General features: G+C 39.5%; 1 protein-coding gene across 2 annotated transcripts; it reads left to right on the plus strand.

The window, feature by feature from the left end:
- Positions 1 to 1,410: 1,410 nt before the first annotated feature.
- LOC307262854 (uncharacterized protein) lies at positions 1,411 to 11,447 on the plus strand. Of its 2 annotated transcripts, none has more exons than XM_080043855.1 (4): positions 1,411 to 1,556; positions 5,422 to 5,559; positions 6,398 to 6,527; positions 9,896 to 11,447. In XM_080043855.1, exons 2-4 carry the CDS (start codon positions 5,436 to 5,438, stop codon positions 10,134 to 10,136), a joined length of 495 nt encoding a protein of 164 aa, XP_079899981.1. In that variant the 5' UTR covers positions 1,411 to 1,556; positions 5,422 to 5,435; the 3' UTR covers positions 10,137 to 11,447. The 2 variants fall into 2 exon arrangements, with proteins under 2 accessions (XP_079899981.1, XP_079899982.1); XM_080043856.1 differs by having other exon boundaries at positions 1,443 to 1,579.
- The last annotated feature ends 10,535 nt before the right edge of the window (positions 11,448 to 21,982 follow it).

Below are 21,982 nucleotides of genomic sequence, written 5' to 3' on the forward strand. Positions count from 1 at the left end.
ATCTATCTATCTATCTATCTATCTATCTATCTATCTATCTATCTATCTATCTATCTGCCTGTCTGTCTGTCTGTCTGGAACTACTGGAAAATATTAAATGTGCCCATTATTTCATAGCAGTCAGTCCTAGCAGTAAATGTAATGAGGCAGCCGGCAGTTAACGAAGAAATCCTGTAAAAAATAAGGGATATTTCTTTCATTTAATTTAATTTATTTATTACGGCTCACGGCCATAGCACATGGCATGGAGCACACAATTCAACTGAAATCATTACAAAACAAAACAATGGTGCACAGCAAGGAAAAACAAAACAAAAACAAAACAAAAACATCATTTAAACAATGGCAAAACATTTCTCAAAAAGGCACCTGTTTTAACAATAACCCCTGGCCTAAAATGACACGTTAATAAGACCTTGATATTTTATAGACGGAATGAGCGGACAGACAAAGTTTAATTATTAAATAAAACGGTCAGTGATAAAAATATGAAGAATTTTTTTGACTTTTTGATGAAAAAAAACGGCTATAAAAAGAAATTGTAAAAATTGCAAAAAGGAATAAAATGTAATATTGATGAGTTTTATATTTGCAATTAATTATTTCTTTCTTTCTGAGTTCAGTGCAAGTGAAGACTTGTAGAGTCAACAAATTATGTCATATACTAAGGATGCAGGATGGGAAGTGCACACACACATACACACACACAGACACGCACGCAAACGCACGCACGCACGCACGCTCGCACGCACACGCACGCACGCACGCTCGCACACGCACGCACGCACGCACGCACGCACACGCACGCACGCACGCACGCAGGCACACACACACACACAGACACACACACACACACACACACACACACACACACACACACACACACACACACACACACACACACACTACCCTTTCCTCATCATTATGGAGGCCTCGCGGTCAGCACATTGTGGTTTAGGTTTGAGGCGAAGGTCCAGCACCTTGGTTGGTTTCGACTGTTTTGACTACCGTGTGTGTGTGTGTGTGTTTCTGCGTGTGTGTGTGTGTGTGTGTGTGTGAGACAGTGTGTTTCTGCGTGTGTGTGTGTTTGCATATGTGTGTGTGCGACTGACTATGTGTGTGTGCGTTGCTGCGTGTTTGTGTGTTTGTCTGTGTCTCTCTCTCTTTATGTGTGTGTGTGTATGTGTGTGTCTTTGTGTCTGAATGTGTTTATGTCTGTGTGTGTGTGTTTCTGCCTGTGTGTATGTGCGGTTGTGTGTCGGTGTCTGTGTGTTGGTGTGTGTGTCTGTGTCTCTCTCTGTGTATGTGCGTGTGTCTGTGTCTCTCTCTGTGTCGGTCTGTGTGTGTGTGTGTGTGTGTGTGTGGAAGTGAGAGTTTTTTTCCTATCATAATGCATGTGGATGCATGCTTGTGTGCAGGATGGGTGTGTGTGTTTTTTCTCTCTCTCTCTCTCTCTCTCTCTCTCTCTCTCGCTCTTTCTGAACTTTCTGTCCGTCACTTTCTCCTGTTGGACTTTTGTTGAAGCTGTGTGGAAGAGGAGCTGCAAAGACAGACAGGTAAACACACAGTTATTATAAAGGTACGTGAGAGTCCAGGATTCTATTTATATAATTATACTTTTTACGTTAGTTTCTGGCGTTTTGGGATTTTCAAAAATGTCTAATTTTGATGGTAAACGACACAAATAAAGGTAAAAATGTGTTTGAAATACACTCGGAAAATAGCTTAAGTGAAAACTATTTCTCTGAGCATTGTAATATGGGCGACTGTGGCTCAGTTGGTAGAGTGGGTCGGCTGATGATCAAAGGGTTGGAGGTTCGATCCCCGCCCTGCCACCTGTGTCATGGTTGTTGTGTCCTTGGGCAAGACACTTCACCCACCTTGCATCGTGTGAATGTCGATAGTTAGCCTGCTATCGGTGTATGAATGTGAGTGTGAATGGTAACGTGGGAAAGGAAAACAGGTCTCCCTTGTAAAAGAGTCTTCGGTCTCAATGGGAAATACCTGTAGAAATAAAGGTTAAAAAAAAACAAAAAAACACACTGTTGTTATTATACAGGAATGTGAGTGAGCGGGATTTGATTTATATAGGCCTATACGTAATTGTATACTTTTACTTTAGTTTCTGGCATTTTTTGGATTTTCAAAAATGCCTAATTTTGACGATGAGCAAGACAAACAAAGTGTGGATTTTCTTTCTTTTTACTAACTCTTAGTAAATGCAATTTCTAATGTCTAATCTTGATGTATTTCATGCCCCTGTATATCACTTTGAGTGGCCTTGTGTCTGAATTGTGCTATAGGAATAAACTTGCCTTGCCTTGCTTCCAATACTTTACCCTGCACTTGAAATTGCATTGCACATAGCCATAGTCTTTCAACTGAAAACTGCACACAGTTCTATTGCAAATCATTTCTTCTCAATACATTAATATATTTCACTATATTTTTTTACTGTATTGTTGTTATATCTAATGTGTGCAAAGAACGAATTCCATTGTTCAACTGCCTGTTTACATGTGGCAATAAACATCTAGAATCTTAAAAAAAAATTGTTTATGAAGTTGAATCTCAAATAGCTGAAGGATTTCTTGGCATTTTGTTGCTGCTTTTGAAAGAAAAATATAACTGGACCAAAGCATGTGTGCTAAAAGTGTAATGCATGCTTGAGATTAAACTGAATGGGCTCTTCATTAAAGGCCTACTTCACCGGTTTGAATATGAAGGTGTATTGAATTCTGAGATCCTATGTAGTATAAATGTGCGAAAAAAATTGAAATCGGTTCATCCTAGCCTGAGAAAAGGCAGAAAGAGTTTCAAACCGGTGAAGTAGGCCTTTAATGTTGAGCATGAATTTGAATGTGACATCTGTTGTTTAAACATTGAGTGACTCTGGGTTACTCTGGGTAATTCCTCCTTGTGCTTTTACCTGCAGGGCCAAACCTATTTCATGTTGCTGCACTGAGCCTCATAAGAGCAGATGAGACTTTGGTTTAGTTTCATGTGTATGTTGTTTTGGGGCATGTGTGAGGTTGATAAATTAAAGGTGGAGAATGCTTGTTGTCCAAATCAGTTAGAATTCTGTTGTTAATACACAGCCTAGGCTCTGTAAACGGGCAAGTTTCTAGCTACGGTGGACCCCCTTTGTTTACATACCAGTTTAAAAAGCCTAGGAGATATTCACTGCTTTTTTCAAAAAAATGTTTAGAATAATTTTTTGAATAATTTACACACACACACACACACACACACACACACACACACACACACACACACACACACACGCACACACACACGTCCAAGATGACCAACTGTATAGTCTACTGCAGTGTCTGTGTATTATTTTAGTTACGTGTGAAAGTTGTGTGTGTGTGTGTGTGTGTGTGTGTGTGTGTGTGTGTGTGTGTGTGTGTGTGTGTGTTGTGTGTTGAAGAAATATGAAGGCACTCTGTACTCTGCATGTCTGGACTGAGCCGACTGAAGAAGCTTCTGCCTCTGGGGCTCATTCTCCTGTCACGCCCTCCGACACGCTTCCAAGATTTATAAGTTTGACATCAGGAAAGTTAGATTTTACTTTTACTTAAAGGAATACTTCACCCATACGGACCCGGCGTTCTATCATTACAAAATCACTATTATAATATAATGAATGAGGTTCTTCTTCCCTCAGTCTTTCCTCAGTCTTCCCTTGACCCAGCTGTCCTGTTAATCCTAACCCTACATTTTACTATGTGTGATGTCACAAATGGGAAAATGTAGGGTGAGACAGTGAGACCATAAAACACTCTTCCTGTCTTTTCTCAGGCTAGGGTGAACCGATTCATAAAATGTTTGCACATTAATACTACATAGGATCTCAGAGTTCAATACACCTTCATATTCCCACCGGTGAAGTAGGTCTTTAAATAACATGTGTGTGTGTGTGTGTGTGTGTGTGTGTGTGTGTGTGTGTGTGTGTGTGTGTGTGTGTGTGTGTGAGTGCATGTATGTGCGTGTGTGTGTGTGTGTGTGTGTGTTTATGACCCTTGAAAGAATTCCCACCCCAGAGCCTTAATAAACAGTGTGACATAACTTGTTGACTTGTCTGTGCTTGTCGACTGAACTCAGAAAGAAAGAATTCAATATATAAAACTCGGGTCATAAATAATTGAAAGTTATTAATTTTGTAATAAATCTTTTTTATACTTTTTAATCAAAGTCCAATTTTTTTTTCACATTTTTTTTTTACAACCGGCCGTTTTATTTCTTAATGCCAATTTCACTGTCTGATCGTTTATTCAATAAAATATGAACGTCTTATTGAAGTTGCAGTGTGTATAAAAGAACAGACTTGGTGGAAATGGAATAAAATAATCATAAGTATTGTACAGTATATCCACTTGAAAATAAAAGTTGCTTCTTGTAACTATAGCTTCTTGTCCTTGAAGGCCACCGTAGCTTCTGTGAATTCTCCCAAAGGGAAGGGGTTAGTAAGGGGATGTGATGTTAACAATCTCACCACTAGATGAAGTCTAAATACGGCTGTGTTCGAAAAGCCCCACTAACGTCCTACTCATACTAAAAGCCCTACTAACGTCCTACTCATACTAAAAGCTCCACTAACGTCCTACTCATACTAAAAGCCCCACTAACGTCCTACTCATACTAAAAGCTCTACTAACGTCCTACTCATACTAAAAGCCCTACTAACGTCCTACTCATACTCAAAGCTCTACTAACGTCCTACTCATACTAAAAGCCCTACTAACGTCCTACTCATACTAAAAGCCCTTCTAACATCTTACTTATACTAAAAGCTCTACTAATGTCCTACTCATACTAATTTTAACGTCGATTTGAGTATGTTGTGGTTGTGTATGCGAGTTTGTGTCGGTGAAAAAATGCCCAGATGAGTTCTTACTTGCGGGAAGATTTTGTGTATGGATCGATAGGTTCTTTTCTTTTCCCACTCAACCGCCCCACAATGCATTGTGTCTTTTCAAATGACGCGGAAGGTTTTTTTTAAAAAGCGCGTCAAAACTATTAAATAAAGTGTAGAAAACTGCTTTGTAGTTTTTATTTTTCCAAATTGTTTTCATGTTGAGTCTCTTGTGAACATTCCTCTCTCTCTCTCCTCTCTCTCTCTCTCTCTCTCTCTCTCTCTCTCTCTCTCTCTCTCTCTCTCTCTCTCTCTCTCCCTGTCAAGGTGCTGGTTGGATCATGGCCTCTTCATTATTGCTTTTATTTTTAAAATTTTTCCTTACTTGTTCGAAATAAAAACATTTTCAATTCAATTCAATCTATGTTACCTTGTATTTTTTTTGTCTTTTAAATGGAACTTTGATTCTGGAATAAAGTATCCATTGATTGATTAATTGATTGATTGATTCATTTATCTCTCTCTCTCTCTCTCTCTCTCTCTCTCTCTCTCTCCCTATCAAGGTGCTGGTTGGATCATGGCCTCCAAACTGAACGTGCTGCTGTTGCTATGTCTGACCGTCACCACGGTAACAGTGATGGCTCAGAGGCGTCGCCAGCCATCGCTGCCGGCAACCGACGAGTGGAACTACAGAGACGGATGTGAGCAGACGAGAATTATTTCTCCTGTATTTACAGTATATACTTTACTAATATACCCTGCGTTCCAATCCCCATACTATCTACTATTTAGTATGGTAGAAAGAAGATGTAGGATGTCCCGATTCTTGTGGCCAGATTTAGTATGGTTAGAAATACCCGGATGTCTACTAGATCAGTGAACTTGAGAGGGGAGATGCGGAAATATAAATTTCAATGTAAAAATGTACTAATAATAAAGTGACTTTGATTAAAGGTGCAGTGTGTAATATGACATCATCAAGAAAGTTCTACAAAGTTCTAGAATGCAACACTCCCTGGGTAACCCCACCCCTTTAGAATAATAACAGAAGCTACAGTGGCCTTCAAGGGCAAGAACAATTCTAAATGTTAAACAATGCACCAGATGACATTCCAACAATGACACTTTCAAGATGGCGGCACTAGGCCTTGGTCCAAGATATGCAGAAATATGGACATATAAGAGACCCTTTCTAAGGGAAAAAAAAATAATTCAAAATTTTTTTTTCAGCTATTATGCACTAAATTAAATGTACTTATGGATATTATAATTACTTTCTACAAAATCTGCTAGGAAATAAAACCCAAAATTCTACACACTGCAGGTTTAAAGATAGAAAATGAATTAAGTAGCCTATTCATAAAAGGCACAAACTGATCAGTGTGATTCTGACTTTGAGTCTTATTGTGTGTGTTGTTATCAGATCAAATTATATCTAGTTGCATGAATATGTATTTTGTTTTTGTGCATTTATAATCATTATTTATTATTATTTAATTAATATTAAATACCCCCCCCCCTCACCCCTCTCCTTCCCAGCTGAGAAGGTGAACATGCGTGGTGTCTCCAACCTGACTCAAGTCCTGGACAACTGGCGGTTTGACATCCTGAGTCAGATGAAAGGCTTACTGCAGAACGACCACCAGTCCCTGCTGCCAGACTACGCAAGGTATTTTACTCTTCATTTAAAGGTGCTATGCGGAACTTTTAAATATTTCTGAAACAGTCTAATTTTTCCTCTTATGATCATAAATGACATGTAACAGCAAACGAGACCATAAGTGCAAAAACTGCTATTTTTATATAGTTTTTCTTTATGCCTTGACATGGTTATACTATACGCTCACCCAGGAACAACAGCGGGCGTAGTAAAAACACTACCGCTTTTGTCCAAAGGGGGTGCAAGAATGAACATAAACTGAAATTTCCTCTGAGCCCCTTTAAAGTATCAACGAAGAACTCTCAGTGTTTGTTGATTCTAGGGCCTCCTTTGGACCAAAGCAGTAGTGTTTTTACAACATCAGTGTCTAAAGTTATTTACTAGTGCGTGCCGGTTGTTGTTGAGAAAAATAGTCAAAATATCAAGTATAAAGTTGGCATTTTGTCTTTTATATAACTCACACAAACAAACAGCTGCACCATCACAGCAAGAACACAAGACTACGCAAGGTATTTTATTCTTCATTTAAAGTATCTATGAGGAACTTTTAAATATTTCTGAAAGGTATTTTACCCTTTAAATACAGGTAATCTCACTGAGAATTTAAAAAAAAATCCCAAGAAAAATATTGTCACCAAGGCCAACCACAGCAGCGGTAGTAAGTTCAGGGCTTTGAAGAGCTTGGAAGTGGTATTTCAACAACTTTTTTTTTTCAACTTTTGGACTTCAATCTTTATTTTTCAACATGTAAACCGAGTGTTGTGTGTAGAGCGTCTTTTGCTTCATGAGTTTCATTTTGTTTGTAGAAAAAGTAAAGACATGTGGCATCACAAAGAAAAAGCTAAAACAAATAAAAGAAATCAGTTTGTTTGGGGTGCTCCGGTGGCGTAGTGGGTAGAGCGTGTACCATATTGGCTACGGCCTTCGTTGCAGTGGTCGTGGGTTCGAATCTGACCCGTGGACCTTTACTGCAGGTCACCCCCCCTCTGTCTCTCCATTTCAACTCTGTACTATCTAATAAAGCTTGAAAAATTCCAAAAAGAAGAAATTGGTTTGTTTAACATTAATTTGTTAAATATCCGATTTACAGGAGATCACAGCACATATTATCAAAGTTGAAGTTGTTTTAAATCAATAATACCAAACATTTGACATAACTCCTTGTAGTTTTGAGATGGAAATTTCTGTATCATAATATATTTAGTAGCAGTTGTACTTTTCTCTATTGTCATGGAGATAGAGTATGTGCATTTCCCATTTTACCCTCAGTGACTCACTCTGTTTCCATGTTGCTGCAAACTGATGTCATTTGGTTTGGAGTTGGTTTGTGGTTTTTTGGGATGTTTGCCTGTTGAATAGATTAAGTTTGGTTTAGTTTAAGCCTTTCCAGCCGTTTGGTTTTTGAACCTTGAACGTTTCCAAAGAAATAAAACAAAATACTGACGTGTCTGAATGTTAGAGTAAGAGGCTAGAAGGGTGTAGAGTGAGTTAGAAAGAAGTCTGGAAAACATGTAAAAATCTGTTTAAAAGTCGGATTATAGTCAATCTATGTGAGTTTTTCAAAAACACTACCGCTTTTGTCCAAAGGGGTTGCTACAAACACAAAAACAAAAAGTTCCTCATAGCTCCTTTAACCAAACTAAATTTCTAATTGTCTAGCTTTGCTTTATAGTTTAACTTCTTTCAGTGTGAAATGAAATCATTGGTAGTTTGCAAAGATATGCTCAAAAAGTAGCTTCCCTGACACTAATTGTAGAACATGACAGTCATAATTTTAAATATATAAGAGCAAAATTAATTGTCTATTATTATTATTATTATTAATAACCTTTATTTATACAGGTAAATCCCATTGAGACCAAAGACTCTTTTGCAAGGGAGACCTGTTTTCCTTTCCCACGTTACCATTCACACAAACATTCGTACACTGATAGCAGGCCAACTATCGACATTCACACAAGACAAGGTGGGTGAAGTGTCTTGCCCAAGGACACAACAACTATGACACAAGTGGCAGGGCGGGGATCGAACCTCCAACCCTTTGATCATTGGCCAACCTGCTATACCAACTGAGCCACAGTTGCCCCATAATGAAGATACAGAAACGTGAAAGGACAAACACATACATTTATTTATTTTATTTAACCTTTACTTATACTCGAGTTATCATTGAGGGGTGACACTCATTTGCAATGATGTCGAGAAACAAAAACAACAATACATAAACAATATACAATGGGGGACAATGATGAGAGTGACATGGAAAAAGTGAGACAAAGAAAATTCAAATGAAAGGGGAAAATAAGTCAGAGAATATCCCTTACACATGTCTGCACGCTGCTGTTTGTGTAACTCTGACCATAATTACCTCCGGTCCTCACACACACACACACACACACACACACACACACACACACACACACACACACACACACACACACACACACACACACACACACACACACACACACACACACACACACACACACACACACACACACACACACACACACACACACACAGTTACACACACGTAAACTGTGGTGAGGAGCAGGAAACACCAGACTTCCCTTTGGAAAAAAAAACTCTCAAAAACTCAAGGATACTTTATCGCTCGTTGCTATTTTGACTTTTTAAATTTGCAGTTTTCTTCGGCCGCGGACAAACATCACGACTTTTATATCCGTCCTGAAGGATAGTCCAGATTCCTGTGGGCAACATTTCAACCACAATAGAATAATACACTCGTTTAAAACACACTCAGGGAGGACATTAGGGTTTAGAAACATGAATAGATATCTGAATATGTGCATTTTAAGATGTGTGGAAAGCATAAATTTGATAAAAAAAAGCTTTGAAATCAGTAAGCCTCCATTTCTATATGTCTCTGCTTCAATAACCTGCTCCCTCTCCTTCATATCCTCTTTGCCTTCAAAATGAAATTATTTTTTATTTCTCTCTCAACTTTTGTTTTCACTGTGCGTCTCTTTCTCTGGGACTCCTCTCTTGTCCCTGCTAACACCAAAGTGTGTTTTTAGTTTTTGGGTTGTCTGTCTGTCCGTCCGGGCCATTCTTGTGAGCGCAATATCTCATGAGGGATTTTCTTCCCTGTTGCTTTATTGGACTGATTGGAGAGACAGAGTTGAAATGAAATGGGGCAGACAGGAGAATGACATGCAGAGAAGTGACCCGGGCGGGATTGTAACCCGGGTCTGGGCCTGGGGGGGACGGGGGGGGGGGCGCTCTTACCCACTGCACCACGAGTTAGTAGTCTGATAATAATAAACTAATTTCTCTTTCTCTCTCTCTCTCCCTCCCTCCCTCCCCCTCCCCCTCTCTCTCTCTCTCTCTCTCTCTCTCTCTCTCTGTGTGTTCAGAATTCAGCCGCTGTCCGAGGCTTTGGACGACCTCTACAAAGAATTCAACGCTCTGAAATCTCACCTCGGAGATTTGACCGAGAAATTTGCGGCCATCGAGACCTTCATTGACGAGGTGAAAGCTGGAAATGCTAATGCTAACGGTAACGCTAATCCTAACGCTAACGCAAACCCCGCCCCGGCTCCGGTACCCAGACCAGGCAGGAGAGTGCTCAAGAAGAAACCGGCAACCACACAGTAAATGGATTTTTAAAACACACCCTGCGTTCCAAATCACATACTCTTTTCTTTTTACTACACTACATACTAAAGTACAGAAGAGTTTTAGGGCCACTGACAGGAGAGAGAAAAAAAATCAGATAAGGAAGATTTTTTTTTTTCATTATGTTGAGAAATGTCAAGAATAAAGACGGATACTGCAAAATGCTGTTGGAGTTAGTGGGGCATTTATGTATTTTTTCAGCATACTACAATTAACGTGCATGTATTGGGACACACTAAATCTTTTTCTGGCATACTAAATAGTACGGAAGTATGGGAATTGGAATGCAGGGGCAGATTTTTTTGCTTCTTTTCATGGTTTTTCTTTAAGGCTTATCTATCTGACAGTGCAGGCCACATTCTTGTATCTAATCCGAGACACTGCAGGTGAATAGGGTGACATTTTCTTTTGTTTAATTTTTTTAGCAGGTTTTTTATTTTTAGGCACAACAAAAACACACACTCAAGGAACACATTTTAACTTATGGAACTGTGCATTGAGAGTAGGCTTACTACATTTTTCTGTGTGTATTAAAATGTTTCTAATTTTTTTTTAATAAATATGCAAACTTGGTGATATCTAGATAATTATGCATACATTTGCAACTCTGTAAAAATTAAATGTACATTTTGGACCTTTTTTTGTACTAGTATGAAAGAAGACATGTTATGGAAGATAAATAGACAAACTTTTTACCTGCAGTGTCTCGCCTTAAAACACAAAAATCTAGAAGCATAGGATTCAAAATCTACTCTAGCATAGAAATGTTTAGTGTTTCTTTTGAGGCTATTCCATTTTTGTAATCTTTGCACATAGTATGGTAAAATATCAACTTTTTAAGGAGTAAATTGAGACTTTAGACACATTGTTTAGGCAAATTAAAACTCAAAAATATAAAAGCACAATATAATATAGTATAAAAATATTTAGTTTTCCACTTGCGGATTTTTAAATTTTTTGTAATCCGTGCACACAGACGGGTAAAATATGAACTTGTCGAGCAGTAAATTGTGATTTCAGACACGTATTTTGAATGCTAGAATTTATTAAATGTGATGAATTGTTTGCTGAAAAACACAACATTTTTAAATGATATAGAATTAAAAGAATAAAATAAAAGTACATTTTGCAAAACACATTATATTAAAAGATCTTATTATTAAGGATTTGATTCGATAGGTTTTTTTCTCTTTCCTGCTTTTTTCTTAAATTTAAGGACAAATATTCTTGTTGGTTTTGGGTTTACAACTGAATTATATGAACTCCAATAAACTCTCTTATTGCATCATTCATATGTGTGATTATTTCTGTTATTCTTTCTTCTAAACAGGTGACAATGGTCAATGTACAGTTCTGGAAAGAGAGAGAGACAGAGAGAGAGAAGGAGAGAGAGAGAGTGGAGAGAGAGACAGAAAGCGAGAGAGAGGGAGACAGAGAGAGACAGACAGAGAGAGACAGACAGAGAGAGTGAGGGAGGCAGACAGACAGACAGACAGACAGACAGACAGACAGACAGACAGACAGACAGACAGACAGACAGACAGACAGACAGACAGAGAGAGGGAGGGAGGGAGGGAGGGATAGAGAGTGGAGAGAGAGAGACAGAAAGCGAGAGAGAGGGAGACAGAGAGAGACAGACAGAGAGAGGGAGGCAGAGATAGAGAGAGAGACAGAGATAGAGAGAGAGAAGAGAGATAAAGACAAGGGAGGGATAGAGGGAGAGAAAGAGTGGGAGAGGGATAGAGAGAGGGAGGAACAGAGACAGAGAGAGAGACAGAGCGAGAGAGGGGAGATACAGGAGAGAGAGACGCAGAGAGAGAGGGCGACAGAGAGACACAGTGAGAGAGAGAGACTGAGAAAGAGAGGGATATAGAGAGAGAAAAACTCACTTTCAAACCCATAATTCACCGTCACACAGGGTTTATTGCTTTGCCTCGGTCCAGCGGGTCACGAGTGGAACGCCTCAGATCAATAACACATTTCATGCTGCGCTGCTGTCAGACGATGTGAACGAGCCATTCTGCTTTTTAAAACTATATAACGTCTGTGTTTCTGATCATTTTAAAAGTCTCTCTAGAAAGTAAACCTGGTCTAAAAATATATACAAATCAATGTATGGTATGATATATATGTTTGGTGTCTAAATGAGCTTAAACCTGCAGTGTGTAGAATTTTGGGTTTTATTTTCTAGCAGATTTTGTAGAAAGTAATTATAATATCCATAAGTACATTTAATTTAGTGCATAATAGCTGACATTTTTTTTTTTATTATTATTTTTTCCCTTAGAAAGGGTCTCATATATGTTCATATTTCTGCATATCTTGGACCAAGGCCTAGTGCCGCCATCTTGAAAGTGTCATAGTTGGAATGTCATCAGGTGCATTGTTTAAAATTTAGAATTGTTCTTGTCCTTGAAGGCCACTGTAGCTTCTGTTATTATTCTAAAGGGGAGGGGTTACCCAGGGAGCGTTGCATTCTAGAACTTTGTAGAACTTTCTTGATGATGTCATATTACACATTGCACCTTTAAACAAGCATAAAAAAATCAGTTTGAAAATAGAATGTTCAGGACTGTGTGTGCGTGGCCGTAGTAAACAGACTCCGTGGCAACAGTCATTATTTTTTATAGAATGTCCGGTGAAAGAACTGCCGTGATTGGTTCAAAATACTTATTGTGTCATAATAACCAGAGCAGCATAGCCCATACATCAGGTCGGCAATACGTCATCTGGACGGAACTCTCGTGACCACGCCCCCTTTGGGGGGAAAACAATACACAGCGCTCCATTCACTTTGTATTGAATGACACCCGTATTCGGCAAACAAACTTAATAAAAACGTAATACGACATGCCTTTCACAAATACACGTTACTTTCTTTAAAGCCACGGCTCTTGTCTGTCTATACGGGCTGTTTTGGTGAAAAAGTATTGAGTAATTTTCAATATCGAGACAAAACTCTTAACTAATGTATGCTGAATGCTAGGCTAATGTTAGCCTTCTGCTGTAGGCTAACCATAGGCTAACCCTCACGGACGGGAAAAAACACCTCAATATTGAAAATTACTCAACAATTTTTCACAAAAACAGCTCGTATGGACAGACAAGAGTCGTGGCTTTAAAGAAAGTAACGTTTTCTTGTTAAATGGATGTTCGATTACGTTTTAATTAAGTTTGTTTGCAGAAGACAGGTCTTTTCAATACAAAGTGAATGGAACGGTTTTCAACGGTTTCCCCCACGATGGGTCCGACCCGGTCCGACCGGACAAAAACACCTCAATATTGAAAACTACTCAATTATTTTTCACAAAAACAGCTCATATAGACAAACAAGAGTCGTGGCTTTCAAGAAAGTAACGTTTTTTTCTTAAACGGATGTTTGATTAAATTTTAATTAAGTTTGTTTGCAGAAGACAGGTCTCCTTCAATACAAAGTGGATGGAGCGCTGTTCAATGTTTTCCCCCCAAAGGGGGCGTGGCCTGATTGCCGACCTGATGTATAGCCTCTTCTAAACTAAATGTTTTGTAAAGGTTCATCAAACTTAAATGACAATATCTTTCATTTGGATTGATGAATATTCCTATAACTCTTTTCAGATGCTTTACTATCATGAAACTAACTCCCCCACATGACATAGTTAGAAGGATAGATAGATAGATAGATAGATAGATAGATAGATAGATAGATAGATAGATAGATAGATAGATAGATAGATAGATAGATAGATAGATAGATAGATAGATAGATAGATAGATAGATAGATAGATAGATAGATAGATAGATAGATAGATAGATGATGCTTTACTATCATGAAACTAACTCCTCACATTGCATAGTTAGAAGGATTTTGTGGATTTGGGTTTACAGGGACTTTACACCTTCCCTGCATTCCAAATCACATACACTTTTTACTACACTACATACTAAAGTACAGAGGAGTTTTAGTCTTTTTACTACACTACATACTAAAGTACAGAAGAGTTTTAGGGCCACAGGAGACACAAGAATAAAGACGAATACTCCAAAATGCTATTGGAGTTAGTGGGGCATTTATGTATTTTCAGCATACTACAATTGACGTGCATGTATTGGGACATCCTAAATCTTTTACTGGCATACTAAATAGTATGTAAGTATGGGAATTGGAAACGCAGGGAAAGTGAAAGACAAGAGTGAACTTTCATAAACTCTTGTAGGAGAATATTGCATCTGAGGGCGATTTGTCATTGAACCTAAATTCCTCAGAGTGTAGAGTCGAAAGTAAAAGTAATTTTTTTTTTCATACGTTTTTTTCTGAAAGGTTATTATAGAGCAGCATGGGCCATGACACCAAGTCTGTCTCTGCTGTGTGAATATCTCCGGGGACATCTTGATGTATTTCCTGTCAGACAATTTGATTCCCACAGAGAGAGACGGAGTTAAAGCTGAGACACTGCAGGGAAAACCATTGTTTTTTTTCCAAGCACTGGTCAATTTTGAGATTTCTTTTCTATTTTGCATCCGTAACATGTCTTCTTTCATACCAGTATAAATCCAAAGGTCCACAATGGATATTACAGTGTTTATTTGACTAAACCTTGTCCGTTTGCATCTGTATATTTCTCCAATACAACTATCTTTAACGGCCATTATATCAACTCTAGTTGAATCCATATCACATTGACTGCATCATGAAATATTAAAACTACGCTCTACCGACAGATGGTTACTCATTATCACAGGTACAAACTTGTCAAAAGTCCAAATTCCAAATGTTTTATCAAAGGTCCGCCCCTCATGACACCAAGATTTTAATTGTTATATTGACGCATTGGAATTTTTATTTTTTAAATTAAATTTTTTATTTTTTTATTGTAGGCTTTTCAAAGTGCTTTACAGGGGCATGACCTACATCAAGATTAGACATTAGAAATTGCATTCAAGAGATTAAAGGTGCAGTGTGTAATATGACATCATCAAGAAAGTTCTACAAAGTTCTAGAATGCAACGCTCCCTGGGTAACCCCAACCCTTTCGAATAATAACAGAAGCTACAGTGGCCTTCAAGGACAAGAACAATTCTAAATTTCAAACAATGCACCTGATGACATTCCAACTATGACACTTTCAAGATGGCGGCACTAGACCTTGGTCCAAAATATGCAGAAATATTGACATATATGAGACCCTTTCTAAGGGAAAAAAACAATAATTCAAAACATTTTTTTCAGCTATTATGCACTAAATTAAATGTACTTATGGATATTATAATTACTTTCTACAAAATCTGCTAGGAAATAAACCCAAAATTCTACACACTGCAGGTTTAAGTAAAAACAAAGAAAATACATCAAGATTCAAGATTAGCCTGCATTAGACATCATGTTTGTAGGCTCATCACATCCGGGTCTGATGGGACTGACTGACGCCTCTTTCACAAAATTCGAGTGTAGATTGAGAGTTGTCAACTAAATAGCAGTTGATACAAGTAACTCTTCTTCTAATCAAACAACCATTTACTGATTTATACAATATAATATCTGTACAGTATACACATATACACTCACCGGCCACTTTGTTAGGGTCACCTGTTCAATGGCCTATAAAAACAAATAGCTAATCAGCCAATCACAAGGCAGAAAATCAATGCATTTAGGCATGTACACGTGGTCAAGACATGTTAACTATTGTGATGTCACACTAATAAAATGTAGGGTTAGACAGTGAGACCATAAAACACTCTTTCTGCCTTTTCTCAGGCTAGGATGAACCGATTTCAAACATGTTAGCACATTTTTACTACACAGTATCTCAGCCCCCATTCATTATTTGTCCCCCCCATTGTTGAAGCAAAACCTATGCCCACAGAGATCTTCACTGGTGGAATCTTAACCTCCTGCGTAGTTTCAAAGTACGGAAACATCCTCTCAGTGAAAGTGTGTGTGAAGGTGTGTATGTGTGTGTTAGTGTCGGCATCGCAGAACGACAGCTTTCTTCTGACCCAGTCCAGACTCACTCTGATCCTCTGGAACTTCTTCTTCAATGGGAGACCAGTGGATGGAGCTGATGGAGAACATGATTTGTATTCATTGTTAATACGATATGATGAAAACGATATTGTCCATAATCCAGACTCAATGCCTTGCTTCCTCTGTGCAGACTCTGCTAACACACCCAGGCACCAGCATGTACTGTGTCCAACCTGGACGTCCCAGCTGTGAGTCCCTGAGTTAAAGCCCTCAGAGCTCAGGACAGCGCAGTGAACAAACCTCTCTGGATTATCAGGAACCTGCTGTCTCTCTCCTCGTCTCACACTGGTCAGATCTTCAGACAGGATGAGTTCTGGACCAGCAGCGTTTGGGTCCAGAACCAGAGGAGTGTAGGAGACCAAGTCCTTCATCTTGTTCCAGATGTTGAAGGTCAGGTTGCCCAGGTGTTTGGCCTCGTCTATCAGAGCTCCTGAGAGCAGCTGTGGATCATCTGGCAGGGGGTGCTGCTGGACCCTCTTCACTGCAGCCTTGTAGTTGAGCAGGAATGAGACGTCTTCAGCTCTCAGCTGCTCCTCTGTGGCTCTGACTGTGTCTGAAAGAGCTGCTATCTCTCTGCTCAGAGCCTCCATCTTCTCCTTCATCATCTGACTCTTCTGCTCCTCTTCCTCCCTCAGTGCAGCCATTCTGGCCACCTCCTCGTCTTCTAGAAACTGGTGAAGCTTCTTAAACTTCTCCTTAATCTGCGTCTCTGTGCGTCGGGCCTGGATCTTAAGTTTAGGTTTTTCATAACCAACATGTAACAAAAGAAAAAGAGAATAGAAAGATTAGATTTTTTTTTAAAGGTGCAGTGTGTAACATCTGAAAATTTAGTGGCATTTAGTGGGGAAAGTTCTAGAATGTTCTAGAATGCAACTCTCCCCGGGTAACCCCATAGCTTTCAAATGATAACAGAAACTACGGTGGCCTTCAAGGACAAGAAGCTAGTTACTATAGATGGCATCATCCACCACTGCCTCAAGTCTTTCCAAAATATCAAGTGATGAAGTGAATATGTATTTATTTATTTAATCTATAGTACTTCTTCTTCTTGGTCTTCCAACAGGCGCATTTCCCCAGGACGCCCACTATATATAAAAACTGATAAGGCTGTTAAGTTTGTCTGTTCTGGGCTACTGTAGAAACATGGCAGTGCAAAATGGTGGCTTCCATGATGGCAAGTGTCAGAATAATCTTAATTTTATACTCTTGTGTTTTTTCAATTTATACACTTTTGTATGTTTAGTAACTTCACATTCTTCCACCATTTTAAGGGTGCCACTGAGGCAGGCAATTTCAGTAGATACTTTGACCAAGGTCAGGAGATACAGTAACTATTTGTGTGGGTGTGCTTGCACTTGACAACCGGCCTAGCAACGACCTGCACCCTCCCTTCACCTCTCTTATTAGTAGGGTAGTGTAAGCCATGAAATGTATCTTATGAAGACCAGCAAGAAGAAGACGTCATCGGCCAGCCTCTAACACATAGTCAACCAATCAGAAATAATGTATTTGTTTCCATATAACACTATGTCCTACCATTTTGTAGTCAGTCTTACTGGGGACGCTTTTTGAGAATCCAGTAAGCTCCGTGTAGGCCTACATGTTTCTGCTCACTCAATTTAGATAATAAATCTTTAAGCTTTGAAATAAATCTTCAACTTGTTTTTCCTTCTTCAACTCTGGTTAAAAGAACACGGTAGAATTTTATTTCTAACACAAGCCCTCCTATGAACCATCACAAGGAAATACAACAGAGACAAATGGATGAATAATAAATACTCACCTTAATGTGTTGTGCTGTTTGATCAGACTTCACTTTAGCGTGTTCATAGCGCTTTAACTCCTTCTTTAAGGGCTCCAGCTGTTCCTGAAGTTTCCCCCTGTGTTGCTGTGCTGCTTCACCGGCGGGTTTGAACTTGTGGCCGCTGTGGTTCTCTGAATAAATGCAGACGACACAAACCGGCTGCTGATGGTCCAGACAGAAGAGTTTGAATTTCTCAGAGTGTTCGCTGCACAGATCCTCCGAAGCGTTCTCGTCTCTCTCGTCTAAAGAAATCTCACACAGGTTCCTCAAGGCGTTAAGAGGTGTGTGTTCCTTTGAAGATCTTTTCTTACAAACTGGACACACTCCGTCTGGTTTCTCCCCCCACCAGCTCTGCAGACAGTCGCTACAGAAGCTGTGGCTACACGGCAGGATCACGGGGTCTGTGCGGATGTCATGGCACACGGAACAGAGCAGATCCTCCTCTAACCTGGAAGCCATTTTGTGTCTGAGTGAGTGCAGACAGGCAGACAGGCAGACAGAGAGGCAGGCAGGCAGGCAGACAGACGGACGGACGGACGGACGGACAGACAGACAGAGAGGCAGACAGACAGAGAGGCAGGCAGGCAGGCAGACAGACAGACAGACAGACAGACAGACAGACAGACAGACAGACAGACAGACAGACAGACAGACAGACAGACAGACAGACAGAGAGGCAGGCAGGCAGACAGACAGACAGACAGAGAGGCAGACAGACAGACAGACAGACAGACAGACAGACAGACAGGCAGGCAGGCAGGCAGGCAGGCAGACAGACAGACAGACAGACAGACAGACAACAGACACACAAGAGACAGGCAGGCAGACAGACAGACAGACAGACAGGCAGACAGACAGACAGACAGGCAGGCAGGCAGGCAGGCAGGCAGGCAGGCAGGCAGGCAGGCAGGCAGGCAGGCAGGCAGGCAGGCAGAAATCTTGAGCCTCTGTTTTAGTAAAGTGTGCAGACAGCAGCAGGCAGTGTCCCAGTATTACCACTATTCTCTCCTGAAAGTCGACCTGTCTCTGTGTAAGGCCTGGTTTGGAATGTGAATCTTTCCGCCTGTAACGCAGAATAAAAACCTATTTCCTGGTTTAACTTGTGAGTCATGTGATGGCCGTGGCTACTGAACATGGCCTGAGCTTTTATGTCTCTGGGATTGCTGACTAAATTTGGTTGTTTTTTTTAGTTTTATGACCTTCAATGTAATGACAGTAAACTACTTGACCTGTGTTTTTACAGTTGATCAGTTTCAGGTTTTATTCCTGAGTGATGACTGTCTCTCCCCGTTAGACACTGTAGAGTGTGTGGCCAATAAAGTACTGTCAGCATGCAAATTAAAATCCCCTGAACCTGGGTCATTTACAGAAATATCATATAGTTGGCAACAAGTGTCTTGCTCAAGGACACAATGGTAGAGATGGTGGGCACAGTAGCAGCCACTACTAGTTTAAAGCTACGAACACACCGCACTCCGTACCAACTCAAATTGGGTCATATTGTGTCCGCCACCCGCCGCCCAACCAGAGTAGCCTTCTCTACTCTGGGGATATGCTGGTGCTAACCGGTGCTGAGGGGACCAGTCTGCTGTGCTGATGGTGCTTGCAGCTTTACCCAAGCTAACCGGTGCTAACTTGGTTCATATAAAGCAACACTGATAGCTGTACACAGGCAACAGACAAATATTCACAGAACTTATGGGAGCCCGACCTCCTCGCTCACCCTGAGCATGGACCATAGATGGTATATAAAAGGCCTGGACATATAAAAACACCTTCATCACTAACACCCTCCTGTCCGGGGCCAGGGATCCAACCAGCAACCTCATGGTTTCTGGTAGGCCACCTTTTCCTCTAGGCCATCATACCACCAGGCACCACCCCATCTTAAAGCTTTTATTTTTATGAAGCTGTTTTCTGTCATGATGCCATAATCTAGATGGATAAGACCAAAGTTGAAATTAATTAGAATTATTACCACAGTAACAGTACTGAGCTGCATATTTGAATTACTGAGAAAAAATAAGATTTTATGAAAAAAATAATCTAATAAAATGGAACATTCTAAAAGCCATTTATACTATCATACAACCTTTTATTTTATATGCTTGATGCATCACATAAGGCAACTGTTACGTGTGGGTTTGTTTTGAGGTGTTTTCTATGTTTGTTCTTTAATTTGCCACTGATTGGGTGAGCAGGTGTGCTGCCTCACTCAATCATGCTCACCTGTTCTAATCAGTGAGCAGTATAAAAGCAGGAGCAGAAACCTCAGTCTTGGCCCCTGCTCTGCTACCGGCCTGTTGTTGTGCTGCCTGTCAGCTGACATACATACACCAGGTATTGGCTTGTTTTCCTTCTCCACTACAGAGACACACGGACTGAAAAGCAGACGATCAGATTCACCTTCAGACCAAACTAACGACTTCATTTGAGTGAGTACACAGACAGACAGACAGACAGACAGACAGACAGACAGACAGACACCATTATGTTTTCAAGCCCTTCTCATTTCCCCTTGGCCATGAAGGATAGGACCTCATGGTGCTGTTGTAAGCATGTTTTTTTCACACAAACATATATATTTTATGTAAAAGTAAATTTTCTTGCTGTCAACTTAATCAACTGTTGTGCCAAAGCAAATAGATTCAGGTAGAAAAACTTATATCATACATGTTGATGAACTACCAACATATGAAACCATGTAATGATGATGATAACTGAAGATTAGCCTGAATTGCTAAGATTTAGTTTTTTTTTTCTCAAATTGTGGCGGTGGGGTAAAGTGAGACAGTGTCTGTGCCCTCTTTTATTGAATCCATTATATTTAAGGTAGCAAGGAGACTAGTTTGAATAGAGACAATGTGGGCTGGAGGTGGAGTGGTTTGGCAGGTGTGTATGTGGGGGACAAGAGTGACCTTTAACATCAATGGACTCTAAGTAATATGTCTTTATTCAATGAAAGATCCCAATAAAACAAATGCAGAAAAATATTAATCAAACACTCAAAAGATGGAAAATGACAGATGGGTCTACTCCTGTGTTCTGAACCCCACACTGTGTTTTAATCTAATTAGTTATATCTGTCATTTGAATGTTAATTAAAACATTATGAATTGTATTTGAAAAGTTACTTTCAACTGTTTCGGAAAAAAAATTGCTTAATTGACCAAACCCCATGATTCTGTTACCAGTCCGACATTAGTTCTAGAATATTTGGTTTTCAAGCCAACTGTCAGGATTCTAACTGTTACAATATAAGTTGTTATGGTAGTTTCAGAGTGGAAAAAGTAAGTGGATCAGTTTACCCTCTTGATTTTTCTGGTCTGTCTCAGTTTACCCCACAGCTGTGGTAAAGTTAGACACAAGACACATTTATTTTAAACAATCATACTTTCACTGCCCTTCGTCTTGAATAAATTATGATAATTTCCATTGCTAGGAAACATCCTGAATTAATGGGAAATGTGTAAATTTGACTGATAAATTATTTGAGCTCGCTTAGGAGTGCAAATATAAAAAGTGTCTCACTTTACCCCACTCTCCCCTACTGTCCAGATGGTCATCATCTCGTATTCCTTCCAGGGGTTGTTGGTGATCTATTATTCTAGACAGCAACTCACTGAATTCATCAGTCTTACCCTGTTTTAGTGGTCCACCTCCAGTATTAAGTTTGGTCTATGCGTTCTCTTTTTAAAGAGTTTCAGACTTTTCCACATAGTCTGCATATATCATTCAATATAAGGGATGTCAAAAGATGTGAAATACTCATAATAATGAATATATCGTACCTGAAGTTGTTGTATGGTTCTCTTATTGAATTGAAATCATTGCAAATTGCGGCCCAACTACTTTTTTTTCTTTGCTCAGTTCCAGTAGTACGGTTTTTTCACAATTTATTTTAAGAGATTTTTTTTATCAAATTCATTAAACCTTTGACTGGATTCTTTAGCCTCTACCATTTTTTTAATTTTTAATTTTTATTTATTTTTTTCTCACAAGCAATGGTGTTT

The sequence above is a fragment of the Ammodytes marinus genome (genome assembly GCF_949987685.1).
Source record: "Ammodytes marinus genome assembly, chromosome: 16".
Taxonomy (NCBI): Eukaryota; Metazoa; Chordata; class Actinopteri; order Uranoscopiformes; family Ammodytidae; genus Ammodytes; species Ammodytes marinus.

What these genes read in the sequence shown, in the direction of transcription:
- LOC307262854 (XM_080043855.1), top strand. Translation starts at nt 5,436, where the DNA reads ATGGCCTCCAAACTGAACGTGCTGCTGTTGCTATGTCTGACCGTCACC. An exon ending in GTGGAACTACAGAGACGGAT is followed by an intron (nt 5,560 to 6,397) that starts GTGAGCAGACGA and finishes TCTCCTTCCCAG; the next exon opens with CTGAGAAGGTGAACATGCGT. An exon ending in CTGCTGCCAGACTACGCAAG is followed by an intron (nt 6,528 to 9,895) that starts GTATTTTACTCT and finishes CTGTGTGTTCAG; the next exon opens with AATTCAGCCGCTGTCCGAGG.